Source organism: Chamaea fasciata, unplaced genomic scaffold (assembly GCF_029207755.1).
Source record: "Chamaea fasciata isolate MVZ Bird 193981 ecotype frontalis unplaced genomic scaffold, bChaFas1.0.hap1 SCAF_126, whole genome shotgun sequence".
In the NCBI taxonomy this organism is placed as follows: Eukaryota; Metazoa; Chordata; class Aves; order Passeriformes; family Sylviidae; genus Chamaea; species Chamaea fasciata.
Window position 1 is genome coordinate 101,687 of NW_027094211.1, and position 12,719 is coordinate 114,405.

Consider the following 12,719-nt stretch of genomic DNA (forward strand, 5'->3'; position numbering starts at 1 on the left):
GCCCCATCCCTGAATATCCCCAGGCATGAAGACCCCAATTCCCCTGGATCCCCATTCTCTTGGACACCCCTCCTTGGTTCCCCACATCCCCTGAGCCCCCCACTCCTGGGAACACCATCCCCCACTGTGCCCCCAGACTATCCCATAATGTCCCCAGCCTGTCCCCTGCTGTGTCTCCACCCATCCCCCACCAAGGGCCACCTACTCATGGGGACGAGGTGTGACCTTTCCTCCTTCCTCTTCATCCGAAGAGCCGCCACCCAGGGGACCGGTGGCCACAACAGCGAGTGACAGCCAGTGCACATGGCCGGGGACATGGGGATGGCCGGGAAGGTGGCGCTGCTCCTGTGGGGTGAGTGCCCCGGGCACGGGCCTGACACCCCGGGGATGGGCCCTGGTGAGGCAGAGACCGGTGGGGAGGGGGCACGGGGGGGCTGGGGTGTCCCCTGAGGTCCCCAAGGCCAGTAGAGCCAGTGTATGGGCATGGACCCCAGTGTGAGCAGAGGAGTGGGGTGGCTGTGGGGACAGGAAAAGGGGAACTGGGATGTGGGAGCAGGAGCAGGGAGATAGAGATGTGGGGACCAGGATGTGGCCAAAGGAACCTTGGGGTGGTGCAGCAATGGGAACAGGGACAGAGGAACAGGGCTGCCAGTACAGAGAGAAGGGCCATGTACCATGCAGATGGGCTGTGAGGACAGGAGCTGTGAGGCTGGTGGTGGTGACCTTTGAAAACATGGGGTGGCTGTGGTGTCTCCATTCCCGGAGTGTCCACAGTGTCCCCGTGTCTTGCCTCAGCCGAGTTGCCAGGATGTCTCTGTCCTCGAAATTTCCATGCCAAACCATTCCCCATTGGGACAATTCTGTGATAGTCTCCACATCCCATCCCCCAGGAGCTTCTCTTGCTGGCCTGCCACCCCAACCCAGCCCTGTCCCTTCTCCCTTCCAGCCCAGACCCTCGGCCTCGCTGGTGAGTCCTCGGGCGACACCACATCCCCACCTCGCTGTCCTCAGCCCTGCGCTGACCCTGGCAGGCTGGTGTCCTCTGTCACCTGCAGGTGCCCAGACCACCCAGCTCCTGGTGGAGCCCCCCTGGAGGCCGGCGGTGCTGTGGGACCGGGTGACACTGACCTGCTGGGGCTTGGGGCCCACCGGTGCCACCACCTGGTACAAGGACGGGCGGCGCTGGGGGCAGAAGGGATCTGACCGCATCCTTGTCACCAGGAGTGGCAACTACACATGTGACAGACCCGGCAGTGGGCTCAGCCCCCCCGTGTCAGTATTAAATGGTTAGTGGGGCTGTGAGGTTGGTGCCCCATGAGGGCTCAGCGTGGGCTCCTGTCCACGTGTGGCTTCATGTCCCAGTCCCCAGCACATGTGGACATGCCAGTGCATCCCACTGTACCCCTGTGCACACCAATTTGTTCCAGTGCACACCAGTTCATCCCAGGGTGATGGGTTTCCCCCTGGTATTCCTAGGGGCCTCTGGTGTAATGGGGACCCCCCGGACCCCTCTTGAGTCCCTCAGTGTGAGAACCCCCCTGCCCCACAGACCGACTGGTGCTGCAGGTGCCAACACAGACACTGCTGGAGGGGGACACGGTGACACTGCGCTGCCGGGTCACGCAGGACATGTCGGTCACTGGGGTGCGATTTTACCACAAGGAGATGGATCTGGGGCGGCCCGTCAGTGGCACCGAGCTGTCCCTGTCCCCCCTGCAGCTGCACCACAGCGGTCGCTACCTCTGTGGGGGCTTGGTGGGCTCGGGAATGTCACAATGGCACAACTCAGCACCAGTGACAATGACAGTGCATGGTGAGCATCCGCACAGCTGCCACCTTGATATCCCAACACCCCAACACCTTATGCCTTGACAATCCCAAAGCCACTTCCCAGTGGACTCAGAGTCACAGTCCTAACCTCCTGTCTCCTTCCCAGAGCTCTTCACTGTGCCGGTGCTGGAGGGTCCCCCCGAGCCCATCGAGGGGTCCCGCCTCCATCTCAGCTGCCTCAGCACCCCCAGACCCCTGCGGCCCCGAACCCGCCTCCTGCACCTCTTCTACCGGGATGGGCAGTTGGTGGGGGGCCCGCAGGTGTCCCCGCAGCTCCTGGTGCCCGCCGTGGGGGTCTCCGACTCGGGGAATTACAGCTGCCAGGTGCGCTCTGAGGAGAGGAAGGTGTGGAAGAGCAGCGCCCGGCTCTGCGTCACAGTGCACAGTAAGTGTGGGGATGGGCACGGGGAGCCCCCACAGCCTCCCTGGGTCCCCCAGCCCTGCCTGGAGACCTCTATTACTGTCCGGACACCCCACACCGGTGGTGGGTCCCCCATGCTTTCCTGGATCCTTTGCCGGGTTCCCCAGCCCTGCGTGGGTACCCCCATCTATCCTGTAAACTTTTTCCATGTTCCCCAATCACTGCTCTGGTCCCCCTCCATGTCCCCCCTATCCCCTCCCTGCATCCCCACACCCTCCCTGGAGTCTACCATCATCCTTCTCCAGGTGTCCCCTCCCTGAACCCCCCATCATTTCTTGGCATTCATTCCTAAGCCCCTAGCTCTGCATCCCCTTTTCCTCACTAGGAATCCTCTGCTCCTCCCAGAACATCCCCAAGTCCCTCACTATCCCCTGGTGTCCCCCTCTCCCCTCAGGAGTCCCACTCTCAGGGGTGTCCGCGTGGGTACAGCCCCCCGGGGGACAGGTGGCACTGGGGGACCGCCTGGTGCTGAACTGCACAGTGGCCGAGGGGACAGGTCCCCGGACCTTCTCCTGGCACCGGGGGGGCTCAGGGACACCACTGGGCAGTGGCCCCCACCTGGAGCTGCGCCGCGTTGGGGACAATGACAGTGACCACTACCAGTGCCGGGTCAGCGATGGGGACAGCACGGCCGAGAGTGTCCCCCTGAATGTCACCGTCCTGGGTGAGTGGGACCCTCGGACTGGGGGTGATCCCACCCACGGCACCCCCAGCCCACCTTGCCAGGTGCCAGCCCTGTCTGTGTCTCTGCAGTGCCCGTGGCCAATGCCACCATCACCCCCGGTCCCCTGTCACACCAGGTGCACACAGGTGACCCCGTGACCCTGCGCTGCTCGGTGCAGGTGGGCTCAGCCCCTGTCAACTTCACCTGGCTGCACAATGGCCAGGAGGTGGCCCAGGGTCCCATCCTGGAGCTTGGGGACATCGATGTGGGACATTCGGGCACCTACCAGTGCGTGGCCACCAACCAGCTGGGACAGGACGGGCACCGCGTGTTCTGGGCACTCAGCCCTGAGCTGGCCCTGGAGGTGACCCCTGGCTCACCCTGGGTCACAGGTGGGCTGACACAGGGTCACACGGGGGATGCAGGACTTCTGGATTTCTCGGTGACCCCACTGTGTCCCCCTCTGTCCCCAGCAGTGGCTGCAGGGGTCGGCGGGTCCCTCCTGTTCCTGCTCCTGCTCCTGGCTGTCATCGTGGGCTGGCATCGGCGGCACCGCCTGTGTGGGTGACAATGAGGGGGAATGGGGGTCCCAGGGATTAGGATCAAGCTCCTCCAGAACACACGGGCCATATGGTGTCACCAACAGCTCCTGACTTGGGTGAAGCTGAGCCCCCAGAGACCTTGACTGGGGGCCCTGGGAGATTTGGGGAGCTCCTGGAGGGTCATGCAGGGATGTTGCGGGTTCTGTCAGGGTTTTAGGGCAGTTTGGGGGCTCATGGGGTTCAAGGGTAGTTCGAGGTTTTTTAGGAGCTTCAGAGATGCTCGAGGCTCCCAGGGGCAGTCAGGGGACCCGATGTTATTCAGAGCCCGTGAGGACCCCACCAGTCACCCTCCCCTCTTCCCTTTGCAGCCCTCAGGAAGCAGCAGGAAAGGTGAGTGAGGTCTCAAGATCTGACGCCTCATTTTACCCTCACCTGAGACTCCCCCCAGCCCCACAGACACTCCCTTATCCCCACAGGGCCCTCCAGGATCCTCCGGCCCCCCCAGAGGTGGAGGATCTGCTGTATACCCACATCGTGGGCATCGAGCAGGCAGGGGGTGAGTACAGGAGGGGCCAGGGACACGTCATCCACGGGTGTCATCCCCCACCCAGGTCCTCATATCTGGTATCTCTCGCAGGGCCGCCCCGGGCCACATCCCCCCAGGTGACCTACATGGAGATGCCGGGACCCCACAGGTGACAGCGGGACCCCAGTGACATCTATGGGAATTTGCTGTGACACTGGGGGACACTGGGAGCACCGGAGGTTCCTGTCCAAGGACACCCCCTCTGTGTGTCCCTCCCAGCTCTTGTGGGTGCCCACCGTACCCAGGGGGTGGCCACGAGTGGTGGGTCCCATGTTGGCCCCACAGCTCCCCATTCCAGTGCTCCCAGTGCTCCCAGTACCCACAGGGGCTCCCCATTCTCCCCCCCATTGCCAGGGGCCAGAAGACCTTTGTCCTTCTCATTGGTTCTAAAATGCAGATTTTTGGTTAAACTGGGAGAAATGGTTTCTGTTTGTTCAGCACTGCCAGGTCAGCTCGGACGGAAGGAGGTCCCAGTCAGGCTGTTGAAGAGATTGGTGTGGGGTTTACAGAGATATGGGAACAGGAATAACAGTTCTTTACTAGAATATCTATAACAAGACAAACAAACAACAACACCGCCACCAACAACAAACAAAAGCACAAACCCAGTCCCAGCCCTCTCAGGGCTGCAGGCACTTCCCCTGCGGTACAGTTCCGGGCACAGCCGGCAGGGGCGCTGGTGGCTCCCGGCCGGGCAGGGCGGGTGCGATGATTCCCCCGCGGCTGCAGGGGGCGCTGTGGAAACAGCTCGGCTGTCTCTCTCTCCATGGTTAATGGAGACTCAGCGGGCGGGAGAGAGAGAGAGAAGCGTCCTTCCCTCACTGACGGGGCTGGGGGGCAGCTGGGAACGGTGCCGCTCCGGATGGCAAAATGGACTGCGGCAAGAACCCTCGGAGTGGCGGCTGGAACGGTGGGAGGAGGCACACCCAGGGTGGCAAAGGAGGTGTAGCAAAAACTCTGAAGCTGTAGCAGGAGCCGTGGGGCTTGGGTGGGGCACGGGGTGTTGGGTTCAAGTGTAGGAAAAGCCAAAGTAGTCACAGAAAACAGCGGAGCTGGGCAGCCACAGCCGTGCTCCCACAAACAGCTGCTGCACGCAGCCATGAGACACACCCTGTGGGAAGGGTGAGGGGCTCTGGGTGCTGGGTTCTCCCCTGAGGCACCTGAGAATATGGTGAGGGTCCTTTCCCTGAGGGAGTTTAAAAGATGCCAGTTCAAGGGCTGCCCTTCTCAGCAAAGCCTCACTCATGGTAGGAGAAGCAGTGAAGGGTGGAACTCTGCGGTGGCGGCCAATTGTCCCCAGAGCAAGAGCAGCACTGTCCCACCTCCGGTGCCAGGAGCAAGAGAGAGAGGAGCCAAGATCAGCCCCTCACCCTCCAGCCAAAATCTCATGGTATGTCTGCCCTTGCCAATGGAAGTTGTTCTTGCACCCTGAGGAGCCCCACAGCAGAAGGGTCCTGGGAGAACCCCAGGCAGAGATTGAGCTGTGGAATTCCCTCTGTCTCCACAACAGCTCTGCCAATGCCCAGCGATGTCTTTTGGGCTCCCTGAAATCCCCTCTCCTGGGAGAATCAGTGCCAAGGATTCCTGGGGCAGAGTCTGGTATCATAGAAGGGAAATGTGTGACATCACAGAGTGGGCTGTGACATCACAGGGCAGCTGTGTATGACATCACAGAGCACATGACGACATCCTATGGTAGTTGTTTGACATTCACAGAGATGACTGTGACATCTCAGAGTGGTGGTGTCACATCATAGAGGAGGTTGTTACATCACAGAGCAGGCTCACAGCAGGTCTTTGAGGTCACTGGATTGGTCACTGCTGCACTCCCCTCTCAAAGCTGCCCTGAAGAGAAGCCCCCCTGTGCTCCTCATGCAGAGTCTGGTTCCCTGTCCTCCTAGGTTCCCTCCTGCCCCCCAGCAGCACAGCCTGCCCCGGAGGACGTTCCACAAGATCAGTCCCCAGAGCCTGACACGGGGATGACGGCTGGGGCAACAGATGGGGGGGGACCGGAGAACAGGGACCCCCCAGCAGCATTCCCGTCTCACCCCGTTGGGGAGCCTGGGCCAGGGCTCCTTCCCCAGAGCTACAAAGGCCCCAGACAGGACCAGGATGAGGAGGACAGACCCCGCCAGCCCCCAGTGGTGTTCGAGGTCATGGACAGCAACCACCAAAAGGGCCTTCAGGGGAGGGGCTTTCACAGCACTCTCCTCCCCAACCTGTCCTGTAACCCTGTCCACTGACTCTCAGGCATCCATATCCCACCTCTCCCACATCTCCATGTCCCACAGCCCCCACACACCCATATCCCTTGGATCCCATGCATTGACACCTCACACCTCCCAATGCATCCACCTCTCTCAGCTCCCACGTATTCCTGATGATTCCTGTGGCCAGCACCAGCCCAGCCCAGTGTGCAGAGCCACACTGGGGGTCCTCATCCTTCTTTCCCCCCACCCAGAAGAAGGAGAAAATCACCCACGGGAATGTCTCTGCTGAGAAGGGTCTGCTGGCAGTGCTGAGATCGGCCACTGCCTGCCTGAGCTTGCAGAAGGAACAACCCCTTCCTTCCTTCCTGCCTGCCTTCCTGCCTGCCTTCCTGCCTGCCTGCCTTCCTGCCTTCCTGCCTTCCTGCCTTCCTTCCCGCCTTCCTTCCTGCTTTCTCCCTTCCTTTCCCTTCCCTTCCTCCCTCTCACCCGGGACGCGGGGGTGCACTGGGAAGTGGGGATGGCAGAGATGGAATGGTGGCAGTGGAGAAGGTTCCTGGGTTGAGACAAGGACCAGGAGAGATCACTCATCAAATCCTGTAATAGGTAAAACAGCATCAGAATTAGAGAGAAAAAGTCCTTTCAAGGATCTAAAGACAGGTTTATTAAGAAAACTACAAGAGAGAAAAAAAATAACAAGAATCAAAAAAATACCTTCAAAACACTTCCCCTCTTCCCCAAAAACTCCTTTCTTTCTCTCTGACAACCTGCAGAGAAAACAAAACTTAGACTTCATGTCAGTCACTACCTCTAAAATAGTCTTTCTTCAGTTCTCTCAGAGAGAGAAGTGTCTTCTGGTTGGCCATGGAAACTTCCCCACAAGAAAGAACAGTTCTCTTGTGGCTTTTTCATTCTCACAAAACCAGCCACCTCTGAATCTGCATTTGTGAAGTCCCTCCCATATCACGCAGCCTTCCCACAGCTGCGTAATGGGCCATGTAAACTCATGGGGTACCATTTTAAAGATGAACGGTTCAAAAGCAAAGGTTTTCTTCACCTCTAGGAACAGAGATCTTTTCTCTTTTTGGGGGCAGATCTTCATCTTCATCACTCTCTCTGTTCAAGCTTCAAGATCACAATTACTACAGTATTTACTTCGTTGACCACAAATGCCTTTGCTCAGATCTAAAATCTGAATACTCTGATCTCGCCATCCATGCCTTCCATGACTTAGAGGGACATTCTAGGATATCACAGTCCATTCCCATGGCTTACAAAAGAATTTCAGCCTAAAACCAAGGCATCTTCTCCTTCTCTTGCCATCTAAGATTCAGCTCCTCCTTCACTGACTATATCGTCATATTGTTTTTCTATTTGTCTTCACTCTGTCTTTTTGTCTCACTTAAGAGAGGATTAGTGCTTTGCAAGTTCCATCAGAGCAAAGGAGGAGTTTCCATTCTCCCAGGTCTGCAGAGGCCGTGATGGTTCTCCCGGGCAGTGGCCGAAGGTGGTAAATTCAGGCCATGCCGGGGCTGGGCCAGGATCTCCGGGGTTCTGGCTGCATTCAATTTCCAGCTGCGGGGCCGCTCCGCACGGCTGCAGAGCTGCCCCTGCTCTTGGCCGCAAGATCTCTCCAGCTGCTGGGGCCTCTCCCTCCGCAAGGGGTCTTGGTGCCGGTGTCTGGAGCTGTTCATAGTAAAGAATTCTTCCAAAGCCGCGCTGGGGGCTTCCCCCGTTCCTCTGCCCGGCAGCGCTGGGGGCCCAGCCCGGCCCTGCGAGGCCTCCCGGGGCCGCCATGGGGGCGGCTTTAGCGGCAGGATGTCAGCAGCCGCTGGAGGCCCGATCCGGCCGGGACGGGGCGTTCTCTCCTCCCCTGCCCTGCCCGGGAGCCGCCGGGCCCGGCCCTGCCAAGGCTCCAGCAGCGGCCGGGCCCGGCCAGGCCGCACCAGGCCCGGGGCCACGCGGCGGAGCGGGGCCGACCCCGCCGGCACCTGGGGACCTCTGCCCAGGTGGGAAGGGAAGAGAACTTTCCCGGGATTCTTCTCATTTCAACCTGTGTGGCCACAGAGGCGTACCTAGCTCATTAATTGGTTCAATAGGTTGTCGATATTCAAAGCTAATCGCTGATTTTTTTGGCCAAAGCTATTCTTCAATCAATGCAAAACCAGCACAGGCATGTACTATAAGAGAATGAGTCATGGGTGAAACCAAGCAAAAGAACTCCCAGAACATGTAAACTCGAAAGTATTTTTGAAATATGCATAATCTTCTTGAATATGTATTCAATCAATACAATGACAAAGGTACACAAGAAGAATTGTTATAGAGAACTGTGTGCCTTGAGCAGGGTCCTAGCACCCAGCACGCTGTTTGCAGTCCCTTTGCTACCTTATTAATATTTAAAGATAGTAAGGAGTGAGCCTAGTTTCTCACACAGTTTAATCAAAATGCTGAAGTTCAGGTACAGTAGAGGGAAAAGGGTCATGGGCCGGCCCGGCACTGGCTGAGGGAAGGACGAGCCCAGTGGGGTGCAGTGAAGAGGAAGAAGGGACCACTGAGGGGAATCGATGTCCCCCAGCACTGCCAGTGTCCCCAGTGTCACAGCCCACTCTCAAAGGTGTCATGGGGATCCTACTGTCCCTCATGGGGTCCTGGCAGATTTGCGTTGGTCACTTGTGGATCCCGAGGTGTGGCAGGACCAGGGGACACCAGTGGGGGCCCGGAGAGTGACACCAGTTGTGGGGACCTGAGTGGGGGGTGACACCTGGGGATGATGTTTCTGTGTCCCCCCTGTACTCACCCCCTGTCTGCTCAGTGCCCATGACGTAGGGGTCCTGCACTGCCCCCTCCTCTGGGGGGGTCCTGTGGGGTAAGAGGGGTCTGAGGGGTGTCTGGGTAGGGGCAAAGGAGAGTCCCAGCCAGAGCCCCCCACTCACCTGTCCTGGGGCTTCCTGGCAGCTGCAAGATTAAGGGGAGAGTGTGACCTTGGGGACCCCAGGACCACTGAACCTTCCTGGGAACACGGCAGCTCCAAACACCCACAGGACCCCTAATTTTCACTGAAGTCCCGATTCCCAACAGGCACTTGATACCCCCCCAGTCACTCCAAGCACCCCTGGAACTCCCCAAAACTTCTGCAGTGCCCCCACCACCCCTCAGTGTCTGTGACCCACTGTGCCCCAGAACCTCAAGCCAGGCAGAGAGAGGCACCCCCCAAACTCCCCCAGGCCACCAGAAAGATCCCCCAACATCCCTGTATGGCCCTTGAAGACGTCCCCAAACCATCCAGGAGTTCACAGTGGCACCCCAATGCTCCTCAAAGCCCACCCAGGGATGGCCCTGGAACACAACTAATTCTCCAAATTCTCCAAATTCCCCCCAAATCCCGCAGGACCCCCAGCCGAGCTCACTGTGGGCTCAGTTTTCCCCAGCTCAGGGGCCCTGGGTGCTGGCCCAGCTCTGCTCCCACTCTGGGGGCTTCCCCTCACTCCAGGACCCCCATCCTCCTCATTGTCACCCATCCCAGTGGTGCCAGCAGTGACAGCCCCCGATGACAGCCAGGAGCAGGAGCAGGAACAGGAGGGTCCTGCCGACATTCACAGCCACTGCTGGGGACAGAGGGGGAAACATTTGGGTCAGTGTGAACCCTGGGGGTCCTGAACACCCCGGTGACCCCTTGTGAGCCCACCTGTGACCCAGGGTGAGTCAGGGGTCACCTCCAGGGCCAGCTCAGCGCTGAGTGCCCGGAACACGCGGTGCCCGTCCTGTCCCAACTGGTTGGTGGCCATGCACTGGTAGGTGCCTGAATGTTCCACACTGATTTTCCCAAGCTCCAGAACGGGACCCCGGGCCACCTCCTGGCCATTGTGCAGCCAGGTGAAGGTGAAAGGGGCTGAGCCCACCTGCACTGAGCAGCGCAGGGTCACGGGGTCACCTGCGTGCACCTGGTGTGACAGGGGACCGGGGGTGATGGTGACATTGGCCACGGGCACTGTGGGGACACAGACAGGGCTGGCATCTGGTGAGGTGGGATGGGGGCGCTGCGGTTGGGATCACCCCCAGCCCGAGGGTCCTGCTCACCCAGGATGGTGACATTCAGGGGAACACTCTCCTCTACGCTGTCCCCATCGCTGACCCGGCAGTGATACTGGCCACTGTCATTGTCCCCAACGTGGCGCAGCTCCAGGTTGGGGCCGGTGCCCAGCAGTGTCCCTTAGCCCCCACGGTGCCAGGTGAAGGACAGGGGACCTGTCCCCGCGGCCACCCCACAGCTCAGCACCAGGCAGTCCCCCAGTGCCACCTGTCCCCCAGGGGGCTGTGCTGACACGGACACCCCCGAGAGCAGGACCTCTGTGGGAGAGGGGACAGCAAGGGTCAGTGAGGGACACCAGGGGACAGTGAGGAACACGGGGCAGGAGGGGGGGGTGGAGAGGGGCAGGGGAATCCCAGTGAATAAGAGGGGGGGCAGAGCCTGGAAAGGAACCCTAAAGAACATGGGGGGGTTCAGGGAGGGGACACCTGGAGAAGGGGGGGGGGAACCCAGGGAGGGTGTGGGGACCCAGGGAGGGGATGGTGTGACCTGGGGACCGTGGGGGCAGAGCAGGGAGGGGTGGGGTTGACTCAGAGATGGGCGAAGCGACCCAGTGAGGGATGTGCAGATGAGGAGGGAGACTCAAGCAGTGATGGGGGGACAAAGGAAAAGTTTACAGGAAAGATGGGGGTGCCCATGTAGGGCTGGGGGATCCTGTGAGAGAGCCGGGAATGGATTCAAGACACGTAGCAGAGATAGAGGATCTGGGCAGTAATGGGGGACTGCAGGCAGTGCTGGGGGTCCCCAACCAGGGGACCCAGGGAGGCTGTGGGGGTGAGGCTCACCGTGCACTGTCACTGTCACCGGCGCTGACTCCTGCCACCCCCGTGATACCCCGGAGTTCACCCAGACCCGACAGCGGTAGCGGCCGCTGTGGTGCAGGTGCAGAGGGGACAGGGACAGCTCGGTCCTGGGGAGGGTCTTAATCAGCTCCTTGTTCCCACAGTAGAATCGCACCTCAGTGACCAACAGGTCCCACCGGCATCGGCAGCGCAGTTTCACCGTGTCCCCCTCCAGCAGTGGCCGTGCCGGCACCTGCAGCACCAAGGGGCCTATGGGACAGAGGGGTCCCATCACACTGGGGGGGTCTCGTTTTTGTGGGGACCCCATTGGGTCACAGCCAGAGCACCAGGGGTCCCGAATTCCACAAACAGGGTCCCCCCGCACTGGGATGCTCTGGGATGTCCCCGTGTGCAGGGGACAGGCTCAGGCCACACCAAGAAGTGACCCATGGAGCGGAGCCCACCCAGAGCCCTCGGGGTGCCACAGGTGGTGGGTTGAGGACACCCAAATCCCCCTCACCGTCTGAGACTGTCACGGGGGGGCTGAGCCCACTGCCAGGTCTGTCACACTCGTAGCTGCCACTCTCAGTGACAGTGAAGTGGTCGGGCCCCTCCAGCCACCAGCGCTGCCCGTCCTTGTACCAGGTGGTGGCACCGGCAGTCCCCGAGCCCTGGCAGGTCAGTGTCACCCGGTCCCACGGCACCGCCGGCCTCCAGGGGGGCTCCACGAGGAGCTGGGTGGTCTGGGCACCTGCGGGTGACAGAGGACACCAGCCTGCCAGGGCCACCAAGGGGCTGGGGACAGCAGGGTGGGGACATGGCGTCCCCTGAGGACTCACCAGCGAGGCCGAGGGTCTGGGCTGGAAGGGAGAAGGGACAGGGCTGGGTGGGGACAGCAGCACCTGGGGGACATGGTGTGGTGTCTGTCCCCAGACTGTCTGCAGTGGGAACACTGGTGTAGCACAGAGGTCTTGAGGACAGGGACACCTCAGTCACCCTGGGCTGAGGCAGAACATGGGGACACTGTGGACACCCCATTCTCCTACAGGTCACCACCACCATCCTCACAGCCCTGGTCCCATCAGCAACATCCCCATGGCCCGTCATCCCATTCTAATGGAACTCATCCCCACAGCCCATCTGCATGGTACATGGCTCTTGTCCCTGGCCCTGCATCCCTGTGCCCCTGTACCTGTCCCCACAACTGCTACAGCCCCAAGGTTCCTTTGCCACATCCTTGTCCCCACATCTCTATCCCCCTGTTCCTGTCCCCACATCCCATTTCCCCTCTTCTTGTCCCCCTTTTCCTGTCCCCACAACCACCCCACTCCTCTGCTCACACTGGGGTCCATGCCCATGCACTGGCTCTGCTGGCCTTGGGGACCTCAGGGGACCCCACAGCCCCCCTGTGCCCCCTCCCCACCGTTCTCTGCCCCACCAGGGTCCATCCCCGGGGTGTCAAGCCCGTGCCCGGGGCACTCACCCCACAGGAGCAGCGCCGCCTTCCCGGCCATCCCTGTGTCCCTGGCCATGTGCACTGGCTGTCACTCACTGCCAGGGGCAGCTGTCGGCTCAGTGGAAGTTCTTTGGCAAAATG

At 60.5% G+C, this 12,719-nt stretch overlaps 1 protein-coding gene and 1 pseudogene across 1 annotated transcript; one reads left to right on the forward strand and one right to left on the reverse strand.

The window, feature by feature from the left end:
* The first annotated feature begins 321 nt into the window (after positions 1–321).
* Positions 322–3,483, forward strand: LOC136304578 (Fc receptor-like protein 2). The gene is made up of 7 exons (XM_066208080.1): positions 322–352; positions 947–967; positions 1,056–1,286; positions 1,550–1,813; positions 2,646–2,915; positions 3,005–3,307; positions 3,389–3,483. Exons 1-7 carry the CDS (start codon positions 322–324, stop codon positions 3,481–3,483), a joined length of 1,215 nt encoding a protein of 404 aa, XP_066064177.1.
* A 5,222-nt stretch (positions 3,484–8,705) lies between these two features.
* LOC136304590 (Fc receptor-like protein 1) lies at positions 8,706–12,636 on the reverse strand (annotated as a pseudogene).
* Between the last annotated feature and the right edge of the window lie 83 nt (positions 12,637–12,719).